Source organism: Columba livia, chromosome 1, assembly GCF_036013475.1.
Source record: "Columba livia isolate bColLiv1 breed racing homer chromosome 1, bColLiv1.pat.W.v2, whole genome shotgun sequence".
In the NCBI taxonomy this organism is placed as follows: domain Eukaryota; kingdom Metazoa; phylum Chordata; class Aves; order Columbiformes; family Columbidae; genus Columba; species Columba livia.
Window position 1 is genome coordinate 145,695,159 of NC_088602.1, and position 23,053 is coordinate 145,718,211.

At 46.6% G+C, this 23,053-nt stretch overlaps 2 protein-coding genes across 2 annotated transcripts in view; both read left to right on the forward strand.

Annotated features, from left to right (window-relative positions):
• The window catches only part of TMTC1 (transmembrane O-mannosyltransferase targeting cadherins 1), a 150,405-nt gene extending 144,848 nt beyond the window's left edge, over window positions 1-5,557 (forward strand). Inside the window, exon 20 of the mRNA XM_005500319.3 lies at window positions 320-5,557. Within this exon, the coding sequence (XP_005500376.2) occupies window positions 320-460 (141 nt within the window). The 3' untranslated portion in view covers window positions 461-5,557. The remainder of the gene's footprint in view (window positions 1-319) is intronic.
• Window positions 5,558-5,769: 212 nt separating this feature from the next.
• The window catches only part of OVCH1 (ovochymase 1), a 45,932-nt gene continuing 28,648 nt past the window's right edge, over window positions 5,770-23,053 (forward strand). Inside the window, 16 exon segments of the mRNA XM_065051063.1 lie at window positions 5,770-7,852; window positions 9,429-9,564; window positions 10,388-10,493; window positions 11,446-11,543; window positions 13,934-14,097; window positions 16,198-16,260; window positions 16,263-16,286; window positions 17,054-17,124; window positions 17,308-17,456; window positions 18,723-18,948; window positions 19,101-19,220; window positions 20,342-20,430; window positions 21,067-21,159; window positions 21,161-21,192; window positions 22,041-22,181; window positions 22,363-22,493. Of these exon segments, the coding sequence (XP_064907135.1) occupies window positions 7,801-7,852; window positions 9,429-9,564; window positions 10,388-10,493; window positions 11,446-11,543; window positions 13,934-14,097; window positions 16,198-16,260; window positions 16,263-16,286; window positions 17,054-17,124; window positions 17,308-17,456; window positions 18,723-18,948; window positions 19,101-19,220; window positions 20,342-20,430; window positions 21,067-21,159; window positions 21,161-21,192; window positions 22,041-22,181; window positions 22,363-22,493 (1,695 nt within the window). The 5' untranslated portion in view covers window positions 5,770-7,800.

Genomic DNA, 23,053 nt, shown 5'->3' on the forward strand with positions numbered 1-23,053 from the left:
TACCTTAGCATATCATTATCATTTGGTCTTAAGGAGTCTCATTGTATGAGATCCTCAAGCTATCCTGTCGTTGAATAAAATTAACTCTTCTGGTACAACATAACAGGAAAATGTAAATCTGTTTCTTGCCATGTGTGTTATATCAAATTTAGGTTAACAGCACTCAGTAATCCTTTTCATAATGAAGTATTCCCGCTACCTAGCAATATCAAGTTTTATGAACTTTGTTTTCTTTGTATTACCATCTTCGCCATTCTCAAGGAATGAACTTTCTGTGTCAGGGAATGCGAATGAGATCTGTCACTCACTGTCTTTGTAGGGGAGCTACGTCACTGCCCGTGGCTACTATGAGAAAGCCTTACAGCTGGTTCCAAACAGCAAGTTGCTGAAGGAGAATCTGGCCAAACTGGATCGCTTGGAGAAACGGTTTCAGGAAGTCCAGGAGAAAGACCAAACATAGCATTTGGTCACCAGTGGAAAGAAACTCATGCCCCTTGGAGAAGAGTATGGTGGAAGCCTATTGCTCAAAGCGATGCTGAAGGAACTTTGATATGTCTCAGAATTACGGAAGGCAAATTTTGAATGCATGCTTGGGTTTGACTTAAGTTACGGGAGTCACTTGGCTCCTGTAGGACATGCTGGAGAATTAATGAAAACCTTCCTTCAATCAACATCTGTGTTTAGGCTGAACCCATTTTAATCACACCGGCCAGGAGTGTGGGTGGGACATGTACCTTCAATATCTTGGTTATCACTGGGGAAACCATGGAGACAAAGCAGTCATCCATTGCAGCAGGGGTGAAGTAGCACCTCCTGTTACTCAACACGGGCTCACCTCGTCCACATAAAGTACCACCGATGTGCTTTGTTGCAAATGCTACCAGGTCCTTCTGAGCCAGGAAAGATGGTCATAATGGTCACATAAAAGGATTTCAAGGGGTTAATGCTGAGGATATGGTGGCCACTTTTGCAGCTCTAAATGTGACTTGAAAATTATTCTAAAGAAAGGGAAAGTGGTGTTGGAATATCATCCTAGAAGGATGATTCTACAAGTAGGATAAAAGATCCCTTGAGGGAAGACCTCACCTGAATGTTTTACTCATAAGATAGTCATTTTGTAGTAATTCAGGTTCATGATGTCAGTATTGTCAAATATCACATGGCTTTACCCTTTGCCCTCTTCCTCCAGGCCAAATAATTATTACTCTGAAGAAAATGGAAGTATCCAAAGGCAATGGGAAGCTCTAGAAGTACTTGTCCTCCTGTCCAGTCCCCAGTAAAAAATCAACCAACCAACCAACCAACCAACTGACCTGATCAATATAGCAGGTAAAATAAGGCCACAGAGAGATTAGGGGAGATTTCCTAGCCTGGAAAGGTACTAAGGAGGCTTTTTTATGAGTGTGCAGGAACAAAGCCTATTTATCGTGGTGATAACACTGACAAAACGCTTTGTCAAAATGTTCTCACCCCCTTCCCCAAAAGATACAGAAAATGGCCTATAGCTGACCAGTCATAAATCTATATTTTTAAATACTGAAGTGGGAAAACAAATTCTCTTCAGAATTGAGGCTTTTATTTTTGAGCTTTATTTATTTAACTTATAATAATCAAATAATTAATATATTTTCTCTGTTTTATACCAATTGGGCAGTATCCTTCACAGCCGGCCACGTGGCTGTGCACTGTGACTCGTATTGTCTGAAGTTAGAAAAATGCAGGACCACCGAAACGTGCTTGAAAAAGTCCCCTTGATGATGTTTCTAAAGCAAATGGCTGCAGAGCGCATCGGACCATACTGTTGCTGTAAGAACAGCACTTCTGTTGTGTCCACCAGGGTTTGTACCAGTTCACAGAGAGTGCTAGTGGAATCGTGCTTGGTCCCACTGCCTTTGGGTTGGGACATCAGGGTAGGTCATCAGTTTGTTCCTCTAGCAGGAGGGAGCTCCTGTAAAAGTTGTTATATTCGAGCTTGATTGTGGCCAGTCCCTGCAGCAGAGCAGCCCAGGGTTTGGCATTATTACTAAAGGACAGTTCTGATTAGGTAGGCAATGCCTTGATACGTATCTGTGAGGAAAAGCCTGAGGGACAGTGACCCACGTGGCATCCAAGTTTAGCTGGTGCTGGCCATGGCACCTCAGCAAGCTCAGCGTGATGAGACAGACATGTGCTGGTGGCTCCGCAGGCTTCATTTAAAAGGTTCCTGTGTCTGCCTGCTACTGGTGGTCAAATGACTGACAAATTATTAACGTGACTCCAACTGCATTTGGAGCTCAGAGGGAGTGCAGACTGGTGCAGAGATCTGCCCCGCCAGGGCTTGTAGACCTGCTAGAGCCATGGCTGTGCACCCAGCAAGATGAGGCTGGACTTGAAAGGTTCTGGTCCCCGCTGACCAATGAGGCTGGCCGGTGCCTACAGCTGGGCAGAGGTGGGAGGCGGAGACCATCTGCGGTAGAAGTGGTGACACACATTTAGGGGCTCCCTCCCTTCAAATGAGCTTCCCAAGGGAGCAGCTGGGACCAAAACAAGCAAGTCTCATGCTGGTGCATTTTCCCTTCTCCCCCTCCCCAGCCCAAGCAGCCTACTTTGCTTTTGGGGGCCAAGGCCAGTTTTGAGGTCCTGGAGCTGTGTTAGCAACCCTTGTCTTTTGACATGACTTTTATGGCCATGGACTTGCTGACCTGACATTTCTGCAGGTCCCTGGTCCGGGCACACTGCTTCCTGCCTTGCATGGAGTAGCTTTGCACAGCCCTGGCATTGCTGGGGTGGCCAGAAGAGATGGGGTCACACCAGCAGAGACCCATGGGATGGAGAAACCAAAGCTTTGAGGCAGCTTCACCAAAGCCCTGTGGGCCTGAGGTGGCTGCCTGGGGTACTGCTGTTGGCAGGGAATTTTGGGGCTGACAGAGGAGTGTTTGGTGCAGCCCCTGAGAGAGGTGCTGTGCAAAAACCTCCGTGGATAAGGCATCTGCAGAGTGCTCTGACAGCCAGCTGAAGTGTGGGGGATAGGGCTGGGGGGAGACACGACTCATTTAAAAACATGTATCAGCTATAAACTTTGCCTCATAAAGATATATTAAATAAATACTATATATTCTACAAGCCCCACAGCAGTGTGGCTTTAGATTGTGGCCAATGAAACATATTTTTTCAAATATAGAAAAAGTTGTATTTTTTATAGCAATGCTTTGTGAGGGGAAGACTTAATTCTGTGTTTTTAACTTTGGCTTAAGTCTTAGTTTGTCTTTCCTGAGAGACCTGGTAGAAATGATTGTCTCATTCTTGTCCTAGAACTTGATCCAAGCCATCTTGACCTTCTAAAACTGGTGCACATGTGACAGTATTCTATAGCTTCGGGTGCCCCCCTCCCAGGTCCTGGAGAAGGATTACCATTTTTGCAACACTGTCTTACTTGCAGAATAATGTAGAAAGATGAGACCAACCTTCCTATGAGGGAAGTGGTTTGGTTGGAAGGCTTGGTGTATGTGCATCCACTTGCCTCAGTTAAACAGGTAACATATCCATGGAGTTTAATCCCAGTTGAACTGGATAACGTTTATATGCCAAAAGGCCAACTCTCCACATTTTGGAGCTGGGTTTATGGTAGTTATGCAGAGAAGGGGGCTTGGTAGTGAACCCCGCTTTCCTGAACTGGTACTTTATACCCCATCTATGCAGGATGACGGTCTGCAAACTGGCAGCATATTTGGAGAATGATTCAGACCATGAGCTACCAAAGCAGTTTAACCATTGTGAACTTTTGAGCTGACTCCGTGTCTCATTGGCATCCGTGCTGAAACGCTGTGTTTTTTCAGGACATTAATCTTGTGAAAGGTTTTTTGCAGGCAAAGAAGAAGAATGGAGTGTGGCATGAAATGGGTTGCCTCCACCAAAATGGAATGCTATTGTGGAAGATAAATCAAGCGACGTACCTTGTGATAAACTGGATATTATCTTAATTAATCATAGGAAATGTCCTCTTCCTCTAGCATTGCACTGCTTCTAAAATAATGAGTTATAAATACATTGTTTTCTGATGACTCCAGCGCTCAGCATGGTTAGGAGAGATTATAAATTAATAAATGGGTGAAGCTCTACCTGGTGAGGGAGAGTTCACTGTCTGCAAGCTGCGTTGCCTAAACCTCAGCGCTCACCAGTACGAAAGTGGAGAATTAATGGAAAGTTGGTTAGACAGGACTAACCCTACACGCACTGTGCATTTTAATCCTAAATGAAAAACATAATAACGGTGTTGCTTTTTCCTTTCCCATGAATAATATTTTCAGTGGATGGATTTTGTTTTGTTTTATTGCTTATTTAAAGTCTAGCATTCTTTGCTTCCATTCCTTTTCCATCCCCTGGCATAAATGATGCAGTGGGGGGCATGTTCTCTCTCTCTTAGACTCCTTAGACTAGATTTTCCTACAAATGTGCAGGCAACTTGTTTTGGCCAGAGGGTAAGTGAATGCAGCAGTGCAAATGGCCTTCATTCCAGAGATCTCGACAAGGAGGGGGGTGTGTGCCTGCATGCACATGGGTGGAAGAAGTCTAAATCAAAAATATCAAAAATAAAAAGCCTAACTTGCAGGGGAGGCTGGACACCCCTAAAATTATCTAAAAACTATGAAAGCTTCTCACCAGTTATAGGAACCAGGCCAGATATGCTGCACAATATTTGATGAAAGAAGAGAATTGTCATTCTAATTTTAATAATTAGGCAATTTAGCATATAGTTGTATGATCTTTTGCCCCACTTGTCCTCCAGTTCGGTGAAATGGTATATGCTTAACTCTCCTCAATCTGCGTGTGATTAAGTAGACGAAGTGCTCAATTTCTACCTTTGATATATGCAATTATGCACAATCTTTGGAAAAAAATAGCCCTTAGAGGGTTTTTTTCCCCAACCTTCGTTCTCTTGCAGCAGTTTCAAAATGCACCATTTTGCTTTCATGTACATTTAAACCCAGCAGCAAAAAAAAAAAGAAAAAAAAGACCAAAAAAAAAAGGCGCTTGGCATTCACTAGTGCACTAATGTTTCAATGTGGCAAAGTTGCTTCAGGTAATCTTTATGACTTTGTGCAAAAGTTCATTGCCATGTTTGTACTGACTTGCTGAATTTTTTTTCCTCTGGAAAATACACCCAGTGGTATCCTCTGTAAAAGTTATGGCTTCTACAACCGTATTAATATAGAAATCTCTGCCTGAAGTGGATGTCACGCTGCGTGTTCCTCTCATGTGGGAGTTGTTTGCATTGCCCATTGTTCATATGGTTCTTATTTCTGTACCAGTTGTGCATATCTTTAAAAACCAAACCAAACCAAACCACAACACCAAAAAACAAGAACAAGAACAACAAGAAAGCAGCCTTTGGATTAGAAAATAAATTCAGACTTAGCAGCAACTGGATGTTCGTCAGTGGTACAGGAATTTGCAAAGTCTTTGCTTTTTTTCGCTGTGGGATTTATGGCTAGATTTCACATAAAGGAATTATGCTGGAAGTCTTTGCAAAAGAAAATGTATGTAAATGTCTATTTTATATAAAACGTAAGAAAAGTAAGTGCCATGTCTGGTTTTGTTCTCTTGGCTGCAGGGTCAGTCTGTTCCTTAGGACCAACCATGAACAAGTTCTTCTGGAGGTGGAAGGGCCGAAGTTTCTTATTCCACCTGCATTACATTTCACTGCCCAAGGAGTCCCAGTTATTGGTCATGTAGGATCAACTGTGCAGCACACGTATTTGAGTCTGGCCATATAAAAATACTGGAGCAGGCATTTTTGGAGCCTGAGCGTGAGAAAGGACAGGGGCTGGTGCTTACATGGCCTTGATGATTGGACATGTTATACTGACATAAGCTCTTAGTGTCAGGCTTTATACATCTGTTGGGTGTGTCAAGCCTACAGAGTGCAAAGAGAAAAACAGAACAGAAATTAAACTCATTTTCTTCTAACTCCCTTCTTCCTGGCAGGCATTCCCAGATGTTTCTGTGTGCTCCCAGGGCTTGGGTTCACTTGGGGCATCATGATGGTGATAAACACCTCCACGGAAAGCGGACCTTAAAGAGAATCAAAAGCCCTGAACACAAGCCGTAGTGTTTCCTACCATTGGTGTGTGCAGAGCCATCTGTAGCATGAAGGGGAATTGCACTCTCACTTTGAAGTCAGCCTGTACATTCTGAACTTCTGCAGATCCCAACAGCACAGGGTTTATTTATGGAGCTTGCTACCCAACACCCCCCTGCCCAGGTCCACATTTATCCTGATGGAGAAATAAGATGTATAGCCAGGTAGTAACATGGATCCTACCCTGTGGAGCAGTGTGCAGGTTTTGCCCTTTCAGCAGAACAAGGAATACAGAATGCTGGGCTTGCCTCCTGCTATTGCCTGCAGATGTAGTTGGCCTTTGGTGTTGTTATGACAGGAGAGGGCCCTTCCCACTGCCAGCTGGCCAACAGGGCCATGGCATGACAAGTGACAAGTGGGGACAGGCTGGGAAACACTTGCTTCCTCCAGACCCAGCAGCCCCCAGGTGAGGTGGAGATGTCTGCTCTGCTGTGGGTGACACCAAGGACCCATGTGCCTGCGAGCAGTGCAGCACTCAGGAGGGATCTGTAGTTCCTGGTCGTAAAGAAAAGGCAGTTCCATGCTTTGCTTGCTCTTTCAGTAATGGATATAGCAGCTTTCCCTGTAAAAATGGTTAATTCTCATCCTTATGGCAGCTACTTAAGCCTCTCTGTAAACCTCATGAATTGTTCCACAGATGAAGAGCTCCTAGAGGTGTCCAATTCTCTTGGTGTCCTCTGGGAAGGAAAAGGCAAACACACCACATGCCTCATAAACACATTCCTCCTGGCTGGCCTGAGTGAGGACAGACCACAGAGAAAGGAACTCGGCTGGACTCGCCCCTGCCTGTGCTAACCTTCCGCTGCAATAAGATGATCCCCCGTGTACTCGGAGCTGGTGAGGCCTCACCTCAAAACCTGTGTTCAGTTTTGGGCCCCTCACTACAAGAAAGACATTGAGGTGCTGGGGAGAGTTCAGAGAAGGGTGACGAAGCTGGTGAGGGGTCTGGAGCACAAGTCTGATGAGCAGCAGCTGAGAGAACTGGGGCTGTTTAGCCTGGAGAAAAGGAGGCTGAGAGGAGACCTTATCGCTGTCTGCAACTACCTGAAAGGAGGTTGTAGCATGGAGGGTGTTGGTCTCTTCTCCCAAGTAGCAAGAGATGGGACAAGAGGAAATGGCTTCAAGTTGCATGAGTGGAAGTTTAGTTTGGATATTAGGGAAAATTTCTTCATGGAAAGGCTTGTGAAGCACTGCAACAGTGGTTGAATCACCATCCCTGGAGGTGTTTAAAAAAAACATGTAGATGAGGTTCTTAGGGACATTGTTTAGTGCCAGTGTTAGGTTAATGGTTGGATTCGATGATCTTGAGGGTCTCTTCCAACCAAAATGATTCTATGATTTCTTTCAAAAGAAGATTTGTTTCAAAAGATTTGTTTCAGACCACAGAGGTTGAGGCAACTCAGGACTGGTGGCAATGGTGAGGGGGAATGCCAGCTCCTGCTGCTGTCCCTGTGCAAAGCAGGCAGAAAACTACAAACAGGAGAGCCCAGGGAGCTGATGATCCCCAGCAAGGCATGGCTGGAGAGCCTCCATACACACCTGATTTGCAGCCCTGCAGCCTCACCTGCCAAAACTGATTGGCTCCCTCATCTCTTAAAGGGGCTTGTTAGGTCAGGTGGGTGAGGTTTGTTTCTCTTGTGTGTAGTCCAGCTCAGGCTTGGTTTGAGTGCTTTCCCTGGACTATGGTGGGAGTAGGGCTTCTTGTGCTGCTGGTGCCCCTTCTTGTTCTATGTGGTGAGTCCTGTGTGTGGATTGTGGGGTAAGGGCTAATGGGGTGGTGTGTCCCAGTGTGGGGGTTACAGCAGTGAGCACTAGCTTGTTTTGCTCTTTTTAGGGTACCAAACAGGTGAATATAAACAGCCGATTTTCAAAAATTATACTGGTGCTTGGTATGTTTATTCCTGGTGAGTGATTTTTGGGCTGCCCCTACTGAAAGCTTACCCTCTCCCATCTGGGTGCTGTTTTCCCACAGCTCTCTCCTGGCTGCTGTGGCAAGAGCAGCCTCTCCCATCTGGGTGCTGTTTTCCCACAGCTCTCTCCTGGCTGCTGTGGCAAGAGAGCAGTTGCCCATGTAGGCTGCTCAGCTGCTGTGTGGTCTCTTGGCTGTGCAAGAAAGAGCAACGGCTTGGTCCTGTTGAGCTGCTGACTGGTGACCCTAGGTCAATCAGGTCAGAAAAGCATCTAGGAGGGCAGTGAATGGCAGCATGTTCTCAAGAATCTTTCTTATGCTCCCTTCTGCAGTGGTGAACATACTTGTAACTCCCATTCTGGCCTGCTACCACATCCATGTAAAAATTTATTTCCTAGGGATGCTTACAGATAAGAGAAGGGAATAGTAATGTAACTAGTGCTAAAAAGATCTGCCCACCTGGGGCAAGAGAAAGGATAACCACCTAACTGCCATTCTTCCCATCCTGCTTCAATATGGTGCTGGTCCTGCTGTTGTTAGTGCTATTCCTCTTCCTACCCAAGGGAATGGTGTTTTCTCCATCATTTACTTCCCTGATAAAGTCTATTTATTTTCTGCTTCACTAGTAGACTTGCTGCTATAGCAATAATCATCACAGTGTCTTCTTGGAAAAGCTATTCAGCAGGAAGGGCTAAGGAGAGCTTGGTCCAGGTCAGTGGCTTAGAAAATTGTGCCTGATTTCACGATTGAGCTTTCTGCAGTAGTCAGATGTTTCGAGGCCAGAGAGTGTCCTGGGAATATGATGAAATGCTGTTAAAAAAGGGAGGGAGAGAGATGCTGGCCTGAATGGGACAGCAAAGAGCTCAGCCTCTCTACAGCCAGGAGTGCTTCAGGAGTTGTGCAAGGATCCCCCAACCTGTGGGGTGAGGCCCACTTGGTGCTGCTGAGGTCTTGGGGTGGTTGGCCATCCAGGTAGAGGAGAAAGACGTGGGCTCCTCAGTTCACTGGCACTTGAGCAGTATGGTGTGAGAGACTGGTGGGCTTTCTAATGCTTGCCGATCCAATGGGCAGGTTAAGCAAGTAGCATTGCCTTCAAGCCTACACAGAGGACATAGGACCCAAAGTTAAAGAGATGTCTGGAGGGGTGTCATTGTGATAGGTGGTAACTTTTTGGATCCAGATTTGGTCTCTTGGTGACTCCATTGAGTTATTCCAGGCCCTTGCCTGGACAAATACAGTGTGAGGAACTCCTGAATCGTGAGCATTATATTGCTTACATTTGCATGGCTGGGAGCTGAACTCTTATCCCAGCCTCGGCCTGAGAGAGGCAGAGGACCCCCCCCATTGGCATGGAAACACATTGGGCAGGAGTGATTAACAAAGTGATTTTAGCTGGTGCAGACACAGGCCAGCTGAAGGGTGTGGAGGAAGAGCTGCTGTCCTCTTCCCAGCAGAGGAGACAGAAGCTTGATGCTAACCCTTTCCTGAAACCACCCAGCCTGGAGAAGCAGACCTCTGGTATGAGCTGTTGCAATCGGTTCCTTTTCCTTGCATCCCAAATACTTGAGATCACTCCTCCTGTGCGATCTTTGCTGTGATGATCACATTTTGGAGCTGACCAGGGGGAGCAGCACACCCCTTCTGTTCCCCCCTCCCCAACATGTGGTCCAACAGGTCTGTCAGTGTGTGCATCACTCCCTGCTGGGTGAGGGCTGAGGGGGGTTTTCCCAGAGAACATAAATGTGATGGCTACAGATTTGTCTGAAACTGCACAATTCAATGAAGCATCTAAAACTTAATCAGATCCAGTCACTCCTGGCTGGACCCTAATCTAAGTCAAAAGACCCTGTGCTTATTGTCCACTTTTTAAAGGCACAATTGGTGCCAAAAGCAATGTGAGAAACTCTGTCTGTTTCCCCAGAAAACTTAAGGTATAGAAGCTTTGAAATAATAAACTTTGAATGAAGTGGGGTGGCATCATTGTAACTTGTTGTGTTTGTTACCTAATTTTGTAAGTCCTAGTTGCATTTCATGAAGAATAATTAGGCTACTGGGTGAAATCTGCATTTGTGTTTTTTATGACTGTGCATACACACCATGAAAGTACCTCACAGGAGACCTCAGCTTTGCATACATGAGCTTCTTATCAAGAGATGCAGTTTCTATGCATTTTCATTTATTTCCATATAATTGCCTTCAGCTTGGAGTTCAGGCTGGAGCTAGGAAAGGTGTGACACCAGGGGTTTGTCCCGTTAATTCCCTTCATGTTAGAAGAGCCTGAAGTGATGTACTTGAGCATATGGGGGGTTGTCTCACTGCAAAACTCTCCTGTTTGTCTTCTGTGTAGACCTGAAACATAGAGTTCATCCCATCAACCTGAAGAGCACAAATGACGCTCTGCCACTGGGATTCTTCTCTCAAATCCTTGGTGGGAGAGAGTCGGTGCCTGGAGGGCAGCCCTGGCAGGTCTGTGTTGCAGTGGGCTGCCTTCCTCCTGGAAAAGGTGGAGGAGAGACAGCAGCATCTCTCTTTCCTCCTCAAGCCATAGAATTGTAGAATCATTTGCGTTGGAAGAGACCCTTAAGATCATTGAGTCCAATCATTAACCTAACACTGGTGCTAAACCATGTCCCTAAGAAATCACTGAATGCTGCTCAATCAAGTTGGACTTGCCCAGCTTCCCAGGCTGAGTACCCTCCCAAAATAGGAGGGAATGAGCGGATCTAATAGTGCAGATGAGATCTCTGGCTGCTGTGAGCTAATGCAGCTGCAGAGTTTTTGTAGTGTGCACCAGCTGATGATTTGCTGGGTTTTATGGTATAGCAAGAGGCTGCAGAGGAAAGTTGCCTTGCCTGGTGGTTTGTGTTCACATAAGAAAAGCACAGAGCAATGACTGTGGGAGGAAATTAGACAAGTACCTGAGCAGGACATGGTTTTATTTAGAAAAGTGCTACTTGTTTGCATGTGTGGCACCTCCCTCTCCCCAAAAACCAGTCTCTGCAAACACATCAGCTTGAAAATGTATGCAGATAGTAGTGTGAAGGGCAGGAAGGAAAAGGAGGGGGTGGTGTAGGAGGAGGGTAGGGTGCTGGGGTCAGGGGCTGGATGCTCTGGGTGGCATCAAGCCTTGAAGCTCAGGACCACAAGGAAGAGGAGTGAGAAGTCTGTCCATTCCCCTCTGTTTTGGGATGCTCCAGAGTCTCAATCCTCTCATGCTGCGCTGCAGCTGAAGGTGGTTGCCAAGGGTCAGCAATGGCTTGGAAATGACTCCTCTGGGCTCCAGGTAGCTGGGCATCCCATGCAAACACTGGGAGGAAAAAGTTGTTTTCCAGGCTGGAGTGATTCTTTTTTATTTCACATTTTGGGGAGGCAATAGGACTCTCCTCATCTCAAAACACAACCAAACCTTTCTTCAAAGGTGTCCCTCAGGCTGGGCCTTTTCCCTTTCTGTAGTGGTAGTTTGGTCCAAGAAGATGTGATTATTACCACCACTCACTGTGTGGTCAGCCTGCAGCAGTAAGTCAGCCTGACCTCCTCACTTGTTCTTGATGCCTCTTGAAGCAGAAGTTCTTCATAGGATGTGGGGAGCTCCTGAGCCCAGGTATGTGGTCCTCAGTCAGGGAGGGAAATGCTCCCCCTGGGACTGAGTCCTCTGCCACTGTCAGATTTGCCAGATGTCCTTGAGCAACTGGTGCACCCCCCAGCACCCTGCTTGCTCCTGATAGGTCTCTGCATGGTTCTCCCCAAAGCCTGGGGAGAGGGGTCTCCTGCACAGGGAGATTGTGAATGAAATTCGAATGTCCTGTTCAGTGCCCAGACCAGAGAAGCATTTCTGAGGCAGGAGGAGCAGTACTGCGGCTTCCTAGTAAAAGCAGTCCTGGCAGTCACATTGGCTTCTGCACTTTTAATGCAAGACCAGCTTTACAGGTCACGCTACAGACCTCTTAATGGGCAGGGACAATGATATAAGTGGCCCCTTTGCCAGCCCTTTTATAATCCATTATAATGTAATTGCAGACCAGTCAGCTTCACATCTGTTTCTTGCTCAACTTGAGCATCATTTTTGAGGGCTGATGTTGAATAATGATGAAGTCACTATGGTACAAAAATTTCAATGTGCAAGAATAACCTTGATAACGAGGCACCTCCTTGTTTCTCTGTTCAATGCAAAACTAGCCAGTGCTGTTGCTCTCCAGTGTTATGCTGCCAATGCAATTCCTGCGTTCCCATTGCTGCAGCATTTGTGTTACCAGGCAATCCCAGTGTTAGATGTCGCTGGGAAGTATGGAAACTTTGCAGCTCTAATAAACAGCCTCCTGGGTTTAATGCTGAGTGGGTCTGTTACCTGTGGCTGGAAGTGATTAGAAAATGAGAGGAATGGTTTTCCTGAAAGTGTGTGTGTATGTGTGTGTGTGGGGATATATGTTAATTTACTAGAAAGCATTGAAGCAAAGACTCAACTTGAACCCCCCATATCTTGAATCAAAACATGCAAGGCCACACTTCAGGGCAGGCAGTTGTAACCGTGTGCCTAACAGCCCCCTCAAACCAGGCTGTCAGCACTTGTCACCTCTGAAGTCTTCATGGGTGATATAGTGTGGTGGTGATTCACAGCAGTCAGATTTTCATGAAGGGGTACAATCTCATGGGGGTTAGAAGGATTTGAGGACAGGTATTAAAAAAAAATAATTAAAAAGAAATCTATGGAACTACTAGAAATCAGTGACAAACAGGCTTCCAAGCTCTTGTCTGAGCACTGGAGTTTCTTGGGCTCTCAGGTGAACATAGTTTGGAGAAAAAAAGCAGTTGCTTCAGGTCTGGGTTTTGTCCTGTTTGGTATTAACTCAGGCAGATCTTTAGTCAGGCCTAATTGCAAAGGTCTCGAGACAAGGTCGCTGCTGTGTTGTGCCCTGTGCTGTGAGAGTTGGTAAGGGCAAATGCTGACAGCCAAAACAGATGAGTTGTGTGGCTCCTATGGGTGGCTCTTGCAGTGCCTGGTACTGAGCAGATCGATGAATCCTGTTCATGCCTCCCATTGAGTGCAAAACTGTCCCACCCTGCACCCAACATAATTGCTGAGTCCCCAGAGGAGATTAAACTCCTTTAGCCAACCAGATATTTAGCAAAGCTGGGATCTACTGTCAATCTATTTATTGGGTAACCTCTATTCTCATAGCATAGCTATCTACCCAGTGGTAAAAGAAATACTGAATGGTGTTTAGACTCTACTGGACCAAATTGCTGTAAATTCAACTGTGGCATTATATTGCTTATAAAATATGCAGAAAAACCATAATGGGCATACACTCATCTAGTGTTAATTTAAAATACGTGTAACTGCGTATAATTATCATAAAGCTCTCAGACATAGGATTCTGCTCATCTCCTAAATGTGCTGATAACAAAATTAGGAAGATTTATGGGGCAAAAATGACTTGGCAATTGCTTTTAAGGCTTTTCATGTGCCTTTTAGAATCCTAGATTGCAGGTAACAGGGGCTGAACTTGATGTTTAAAGGCCAAAACCAGCACAGAGGTTCCATGAGTCCCAAGACAAAAAGATAAACTGTCCTTTTCCCTCCACAGAGCTGGCAGTAAAGAAATCTGCTGGCACGTCCCCTGGCCTCCTGGCAGCTCACTGCTGCCCAGGTATGAACTGTGGCTTGATGCATAGCAGATGAAACAAGAAACCTGTTTATCAATTTAAAAGTAAGTCCAGCTTTTCCAGCTGGAGGTCAGGGAATCCTCTGTGATGCCGATAATGTGGAATCAGCCGTGCTATAAGTCCTGTTACCAAAAGCTAGCCCTAGCGTAGGAGCATGTTGCGAGTTTTCAGGCTCAGTATCAGAGTTTGCTTTGTGGTGGAAGCCTCTTCCCTCATCACCCTGGCGTTGGTTTTTCCACCAGGAAACTCCTGAAGAGCCTGGTGGTGACAGAAGAGGAGTGTCACCTCCAGTGGGATGGCAGGCAGGAGCAGAACATCCCTGTCTTGTATGTCATTACCCAGCCCACATTCAACCAGCTGCACTACATGGTCTGTGACATGGCCCTGCAGCACCAAGTCCGCTATGGTAAGTGGGAACGCAAGGGCTGGAAGTGAGCTGCCGCTGTGGGAGGGTGCTTTATGCAGGCAAAGTCCTCATCTGATTCACTGGTCTGGAAAAAACACCCCTCTTCTTTCCTTCCCTGTGCTCTCTATGGTAGAGGAATATTCCCTCAGTTATGCCTTTAATTCTCACTGAGGTAACACAATTGGGTTAATTCTTGTCCTAGGCTTTGATTAGCTGTCCAAGAAGTTTATCCCTCGGTCAGGGTCTGTGTCCTGGGTAAGCCCATCACAGAATGTTAGGGATTGGAAGGGACCTCGAAAGATCATCTGGTCCAATGCCCCCACTGGAGCAGGAACATCTAGATGAGGTTACACAGGAACGTGTCCAGGAGGGTTTAGAATGTCTCCATAGAAGGCAGCCTGTTCCAGTGCTCCGTCACTCTCACCATGAAGTTTCTTCTCAAATTTAAATGGAACCTCTTGTGTTCCAGTTTTAACCCATTACCCCTTGTCTTACCATTGGTTGTCACCAAGAAGAGCCTGGCTCCATCCTCGTGACACTCACCCTTTATATATTTATAAACATTAATGAGGTCACCCCTCAGTCTCCTCCAAACTAAAGAGACCCAGCTCCCTCAGCCTTTCCTCATAAGGGAGGTGCTCTACTTCCTTCATCATCTTTGTTCCCCTGCACTGGACCCTCTCCAGCAGTTCCCTGTCCTTCTGGAACTGGGGGGCCCAGAACTGGACACAATATTCCAGATGTGGTCTCACCAGGGCAGAGTAGAGGGGGAGGAGAACCTCTCTGGACCTACTAACCACACACCTTCTAATACAACCCAGGATGCCATTGGCCTTCCTGGCCACAAGGGCACAGTGCTGGATGAATGTTTTCTTTGTGTATCAGATTCCTGTGTGCTTTGTGTTCCCCTCACACAAACTGTACTAGCACGGTTCCCTTTGGCCCTGCTGTGCTAACACGAGCTTCAGTTAGCTGCTGGAAAACCATGGGCTTCCTCTTGGCTGCAGCCCTGGACCATTAGCTAGCTGTGGCTGCAAGGGTCCTGCCCACTGAGGAGCAGGCTGGATTAAAACCTGCTCATTCCAAGCACTTCTGTAGGCAAAGGCAAAGCCTCTGGAGGCAATTTTAGGATGTCAGAGGTAAGGAAGTGGCACAAGTCTCTAATTTTTTAGGCTTTTCAAAGGTAATTCTCTGAGTTATATGGAGCTCTGATGGGTTACAGCCAATTGGCCATGACTGGCTGCGACCATCAGATGGCAGATCAGCCAACATAAAACAACCTTCTGTCACTGTCATGTCTCTCATCACTGGCTCAGATTTTGATAGCCTTACTGTTTGCCCATGACGGCAGGAATAAAGGAAATAAGACCCAAGAAATGTTCATTTTGGGGCTCAAACATACTGCCAGGCAGCATGAGGAAAGCTGCTTGAGGGCTGCCTGTGTGCTGTACTCTGTGGCTAAACAGACATACCTCTAGGCATTAACTAGGCTTGACAGCATCTGAGCCATATGGACAACCCTTGAGGAAACTACATGGCTCCCTGACCAGCCCTTCTGAAGGTTCAGACCTGCCAATGCCCCATCAGGGCAGACAAGGAGAACTGTCATCCATTTTTCTCCCAATACCAAGAAAAAACCCAAGCAATAAGAGTCTGAGTTGAACTGTGCTGAGTTTTCCGTGCCCCGCACAAATCCTCTGATCTGATTAGTGCTGTTCTTTGGGGACAATGGTGTAAAGAGTTTCCCAAGCACTGTCCAGTTTCCATGCTGTATGAAATTGATACAAAGGCAACTTGCTTTCCTTTTGTGGTCCCTGTCATGCTGTTCCCTCTTCTTTTGTCCCCTTTCCAAGTATCCTGCTTAAGTTAACAACCTTCATGTGCTCTCTCTCTCTGAATTTGCCTCCTGTAAATTCAATTACATGTCACTAACTTCAATGTGTATTCCCATTTTGTAGACACCTACATATGACCATGGTATTTTGGGAAGGGGAGGAACGGAACAGTGTGACTTGAAGGATGCTGTTTGTGCCTGTAAATTAGATATGCTCCTGGAAGGACAGGGTTCAGGTGTCCATTTATACACCCTTTCCTCTGCAGGGGACAAGGTTTGGCCCCCCTGCCTCATCCACAAGGATGAAGACTTCCAGGCTGGGACACTGTGTGTGGCTGGGGCAAGGTATCTGAGGGTGAGCCAAATGGTAGGGTCTTCTGGTCGCAGTTGCAGGAATAGAGAGTAACAGATAAGGGAAAGGAGACACTTTATTTTCAGAAATAGAAATGCAAGAGAAGGTGACTTCTGCCAGATGGAAAATTCAGGTATCCCTTTGCTCATCAGGTCTCCTCTGCCTGTCAGAGCGCTGGCCCCTGTAGGGATGTGCAGATCAGCATTTTCCTGCAGTGTGGGACCTTGGAGAACATTAGGGAAGTTTGCACTTTGCAGAACTGCTGTGCATATTCATGCATGCATATCAGAGCCTCTCAGAAGCAGAGCTGTCCTTACAAGATTTTACAAAAGTGAGAATAGTTCTCTTGCATGTAAAAATGTATATATATATATTTTTTTTTAATACTCCTCTAGATATCAGAAATTTGTTCCCTCAGAGGAATTGCACTTGCTTGGGTTTGGTGCATTTTGAAGGAGATGGGAATGTCTGTGAATGTCGCTTTTTATTTTCACGTTCCCAGTGGTTTGGGGCTCATCCACAGCAGAGGAAACAGAGGAGACTTGCCTGTCCCCCACTCTCCAGCAGCCCTCCCAGGAGAGAGCATGCCTGTCTCCCAGCCAGGGCTGATCTCTCACACTAGCAGCTCACTGAAGGCCTTGTCCTGGCCCCTGAAAGTCTCCAGCCCTGTAGCAGGAGGATGCTTGGGAGAAGAAAGTGATGTCCATTGTCCAACCAGCAGAAGAATGACATGCTTTGACCTTTAGTGGCACTTCTTTCTGCACTGGCAGAGGGCAAACCAATGCATTACCTGACTAGCTGGGTGCCTGTGCTTGGTGATCCCAAACTGCCTCAAAACCAGGTGGGCAAATGGTGTGGGACCCACCCTAGTCACTTGTGCTGGGGTGCTGGGAAAGGGGTGGATGTGGCTCCCAGGAGTCGGAGTTGCTGGCTGTCATTTGGTCAGAGGGGTGAGCTGTCTTGCAGATGCTGAATGTGGCCTGACTGCTCCCACAGCGACTGGGGCACTGGATCCTGTCTGTAGGAGCTGGAGTTGCCCCTCACCCACAGTCAGACCTTCAGCATGCTGCTGAGAGGTATCAACCTGCTGCTGGTGTGGGGCTTCATGCTGTTTTTCCTGATGGTGGGAGGGATGTGTGGTAACAGCTTGTCTGCCCTGGCTCCCACTGGGCAGTAGGCTAGTCATGTCCACCTGCAAACCTTCTCCTCTCCTGGGGAGAAAAGGAAGCAGCAGTGCTGTCAGCACTTCACTGAGCAAGGGCTTTACAAGGAGCTTCAGGATAACAAAGGCAAGGAGAAGTCTTTTGTGGGTGGGAGCATGGATGTGGGTAGGAGACTGGAGCATGACTGCCTCCTTGTCTAGACCTGTCTTGGTCGTTGCTAACAGCAGGACCTCCATCTCTGCATGCAAGTGCCACCACCTTTGCTGAAACCAGGAGAGACTTTGAGTGGTGGGAATTCAGGCAATGCGCAAGGGAGCCTGGCATGGGAAAGGCTACCAGGAGGCTGGAAAGAAGGCAGTTCTCACCTCTCCATCAATGTCCCCTTACACACACTCAAGCTTTCTGATATAGCTTTACTCAGCTCCACTGGGCAATGGGCTGCAACAGAGGAGATTGGTCAGTGCCAAACCCTCCTGTGCTGGTCTTAACCATGTGAGTTAGTCCAGCAGAGGGTTACAAAGGTGATTAGGGGACTGAAGCATCTTTTTTTACAAGGAAAGGCTGAAAGTGCTGGGTCTGTATAGCCTGGAGAACAGAAGATTGAGAAGGGATCTTATACATTCTTAGAAGTATCTTAAGGGTGAGTGTCAAGAGGGTGGGACCAGACTCTTTCAGTGGTGCCAAACAACAGGTTAAGGGGCAATGGGCACAAACTGAAATGCAGGAAGTTCCTTCTGAATATTTGGAGAAACTTTTTTTCTTTGAGGGTGTCAGAGCACTGAACAGGCTGCCCAGAGAGGTTGTGGAGTCTCCTTCTCTGCAGACATTCAAAACTTTGCTGGACTTGTTCCTGTGCCACCCGCTCTAGGTGAACCTGCTTTAGCACGTGGGTTGGATCAGATGATCTCCAGAGGTCCCTTCCATCTCCAACCATTCTGTGAGTGGGGTCATTCTTGCCCTGCCCTAGGGAAAGCTGCTGACCAGGCTGTCACTAGTCCCCTTGGGGTGTACTTACAGGAATATTTTTTAGCCAAACAGTAGCCTGGGAAGTTTCTTGCCCTTTGTCATACCTTGTGTGAAAATTTTCAAAGCAGTTCTGCACCTGTTAGTGAAATAGCTTTAATTTTTACATTTTTCATGGAAAAAGGGGGTTTGTGTATGGGGAAGGGCAAGGTGCCAAACTGCAAGGCATATCAGAGCTTAGATTGGTGCATTTTTGATTAAAGAAGCACAGCTGAATGAGCAGGGACAGTGCCAGGTCTCTGTGACTGGGGAGAAGCAAGCCAGGTTGTGTTGGCTTCTGTGTTAAAGCTGGTAAGTCATGCAACACTGCCAAAGGTTGGTGCTGCTGGTACAGGAACAAATGGCACCTTTCTCCTTGGACAGGCTGGGGAGAGGGTGACTCCAGAGCCCCCCTTGCGTGTCTGAGCACCTGGACTCTGGCTGGTGTGGTATCCTGGGAGACTGGTTGTGTCAGAGGATAGGATAGGCTGCCCAGGGAGGTTGTGGAGTCTCCTTCTCTGGAGACATTCAAAACCCGCCTGGACATGTTCCTGTGCGACCTCAGCTAGGCGTTCCTGCTCCAGCAGGGGGATTGGACTAGATGATCTTTTGAGGTCCCTTCCAATCCCAAATATACTGTGATACCCTCCAGGGAAGCGCCATGGCCCAGGGCTCTCCAGGCATCTTCTCCTGGGTGGCTGCATTCATGGACTTCATTGCCCAGCACATGGCACTAGCTAGGTGTGAGTACTGGGAGGCTTTTTCCTCGCCTGTCTGTTCAGAGCTGTAGGGACCCAAGTTGCCAGGCTATTGCTGCCTCCCTCCACTCCACGCACAGCAGTTCTGTTTAATTCCCAACTACTGCATCAGCAGCAAGATATATCATCTTTAATTTGGGACGGCAAAACCAAAGCTTCAAGCGCATAAATCCGCCTTCAGAAACTGTGTTGCAGTAGCAGGTCTGACCCATGCATCCTCTGAAGGAAAAGCAGAAGGCTACTCAAGCTGCCCTCTCTCTGGCTGAATGCAGCCGTTCCAGCTTGGTGAGGTGTCCCTCGAGTGCTGCATAGCAGTCCTGCTCTAATAAAAGCTTGCTTTGAGCACTTGCCAGCTTGCAATAGCTGTTGTGCTCCTGAAACAGCATGTGGGATTGATCAGGGGTTATCTCCTCATCAAATACAACTTTGAATGGGAAGAGGGGCACTATATTAAGTGCTGTGGTTTTCGTGGCTTATCAGAAGTGCCTTTTATAGGTAGGCACAGGTCTAGTGACTCTCAGCTTGCCACTTGTATTTTTCTATACAGATGATTACAGGGCTAATACAAGTTATTAAAGAGATAGTGTTATTTCTGTCATAGCCATCAAAGTTGAAGCATTTGTATTAACTAATACCCAACCTATTATGGCTTCGCTAGGGATCCTTAATGATTGTGCTTTCAAAGGGGAACTGTCTGCAGTTAACAAGATGCCTCTTAATTGGGAAAAGTAACTGCAAGGAGCAGAAGCCACATGGCTACAAAGTGGGTACATTACCCTTTGCAAAGCAGAGCTATTGGGATTCGAGCAGACCAAATGCCCATAGCAGATGAAGGAAAAGCAAATGTAAAAGTGATGCTTCATTAAAACGTAGCTTGGAGTAGACATGTCAGGTCTTAGCAGGCTGAATGAGTGTAAGCCCCTGTGTTGGTGGGATAGGTTCCAAAAGTTTCGGGATTTTTAAGTAGGACTTTGGGAAAGAAATAATGTGCTCTCAACCAAGGCTTCTCTCAGCCACATATCAAGCACTTCGTGTTTGAAACAACTGCCATGCTGTAGCCCATGCCTTGACTGATAGTGCTTGTTCTGAGGTATCCTGTACAGCTCTGTCCTCTCCCAGGCTGCTGTGCTAGCAGAGTGCAGTTCCCAATGTGTCCTTGCTCTTTGGAGAAAGTGGCCATATTCAGTATACGCAGGCTTTGGAGGATAACTATCCTGACAACAGGTAACTGATGTAGTAGCCAAATTGCTGGGTATTCCTTGGGGCACCCACCCGAGTGTTTCCCAGTGATCCAGCCTGTGCTGCTCCCAGCAGTGTCTGTATGATGGGGGTTATGTGTTTTCTGCAATGAAGATCCCCAGCTACACTTGCTGGGCAGGATAATGCTGCAGGGGAAGGAAGACACAGTCTATTCGTAACACAGATTCTGCATGAGCCACACTCTTAAAATGGCTGTAGCTGTCTAGAGATCTGTTCTACCCTTTATCCTTTTGTCTGGCCATATCAGTGTCACCTGGCACAAAGAAGCTTTCAGCCCCTGAGAGAGGCTGGGGAATGTGATGGACTGAGCTGGCAGTTAGTCACACAGCACAAAGCTGTCGCTGCTGTAAGGTAGCATCAGTCCACACCTAGTGCTGAGCAAATTCACAACAGTCCTCTGCTTTTGGTAACTCTTCCCAGATGGCTTATGCTAAGGGGGAAGATAATAAAATTTACCAGGTGGAGCTGGTGACATCAGTTGACAGCTCCTGCTGTGTGCTTGTAGGAAAGCAGTCACTGAAGCCTCCCAGCCCATGGTGGGACTGACAAGGGCTAAGCTCAGCCATGCAGATACATGCCTTTACTATTGCTTGCTTCTAGCCTGTGCACCTGGAATACAACAGTTCCAGAGGACAAAATCATCCTGATACACTTCACCAAATTATATGTGGAGTACCCTGTTGGATGTGACTGTGTCCCTCTATTCAAACAGAAGAAAGCTGATCAGTAAGTCTGTGTGCCCTGGAGTGAGGGCTACTGGGTGTAGATTCTTGTAACTCATTGTCACAAAAAGCCCCAACAAATCTAGCTGGCTTCTGAGAAGCCTTTTATATTTTGCATTATGAACCTAAAGAGCTAGAGACAACACCCAAATGGGGCAGGGCAGGTGGGACTGAGGGATGTGTTCCTGTTCATGCTGGCATCTAGTGCAGCGTGGTGGGTGTCTCAAAAATGTCTTTCAGCCATACATAATTCTTTGCCCTCTCTGCCTTGTCTCCAATATTACATATTTTATGGACCCTGGGTATCAGGAGAGACAGAGTGCTTAGCCTTTCTTAGCTGGTGTGTGTCCAGACAAGCTTCTGAAGTGTCAGCAGAGCCAGCAAATGTCATGTGCATTGGAGACACATCTCCAGAGGCCTGGTCTTCCTTGGTTCAAAATTGGTTATATGGTCCAACAAGCATGCAGATTACTGTGTAACTGTACAGATGAGACTTAAAAGATATGCGGCCTGTTGTCCCTCTGTAAGGTATGCTTAATACTGAACCAACAGAGAATAAATATTTCCTGCAAATACTGGCTGGTTCTCCACTGTTAGTATTACTGGCAATGTGTTGATAATAATGTTAACCTGAAGTCCATGCAATTCATCCTCTAGGAATATATGGTTGTTTCAGATGGTCTCATCTCCTCGTTTTTTCTCTGCTGCCTCTAAATATTTTATAGGTAATGAGAGCCAAACAGTCTTCCACTCAGTGTAAGGAGAGACCTTCCTGGTGGGACCTAGCCTAATAAACCACAGTGAGATTTGTCTGAATAAATGTATGTTCAGCCCACTCCTTGTCTCCATGAGGTAAATTCTGCATGAATGTGTTCCCAGCCCCTCTGCTGGCAGAGTTGGACCAGGTCACCATTATTTTTGTTTCTGATGGGAGCAACACCAGCTGTGGCTTCAAGCTCACTTCTGTGGCCACCCATAAGGACTCTGAAGCAGGTAACCTCACCTGTGCTGTAGAAACTCCTTTTCCTTCCTTCCTGACTCCCTTAAAATATAACAACTACTATCCTTAGTGTGCCTGCGTTCCTTAAAACTCAAGTTGTTTGATTTGGGTTTATTAAAAGTACTGTATAATCCCAACTGTTCAATTGTCATGATACTCATCTGTGTATTGCAGGTTGGGGCTGTGGGAGTGTTGCAATGCTAGTGGAAGAGGGGAAGATTGATACTGCTAATTACCCTGGCTTGTATCCCAGGAACACAAAGTGCCACTGGCTCATTGAGGCTCCAGCAGAGTATGTGGTATAGGTAATAAAAGGAGAAACTGCACTTAAACCTCTGCACAAAGAACTCTTCAGGGGAATAATTCAATAAAATCCTGCCAGAAACATCTGTGACATGCAAGATTGTAAACTGTAAGGTTTCCAGGTCACTGATTCTTTGCAGTGCATATTTTGTCAATTAGACATCACCTCTGAACTCATGTATGGAGAGGCTGTGAGTGCTGTAAGTGCTTGAAGTCTGTAGGCACCAATCTCATCTCAAGATGCCTTTATCTTGAAGTCCAGCACAGATACTTAATGGTAAAGGGAAGGTAGAGATCATGTTGCAAAAAATATAGTCAGTCTTTTCCTGAAGACAGTGTCAAAACCCCATGCTACTCCTTAGCCCCATACCAAAGTGTTTGTTCCTCATTGTGCAAGGGTGGTTTGACATTAGTTCCTGCTCATAGTACTGGCACGTCTCTTTATTTTTATTGCCTGTTGTTACTTGTGTGCACCAAACATGCCACCAAGCTCATCCCAGCCCCTGATGAATCACATCAACATCTGACTCTGTTCAAAGCAGCAACATCTCTCCTCCCCCAC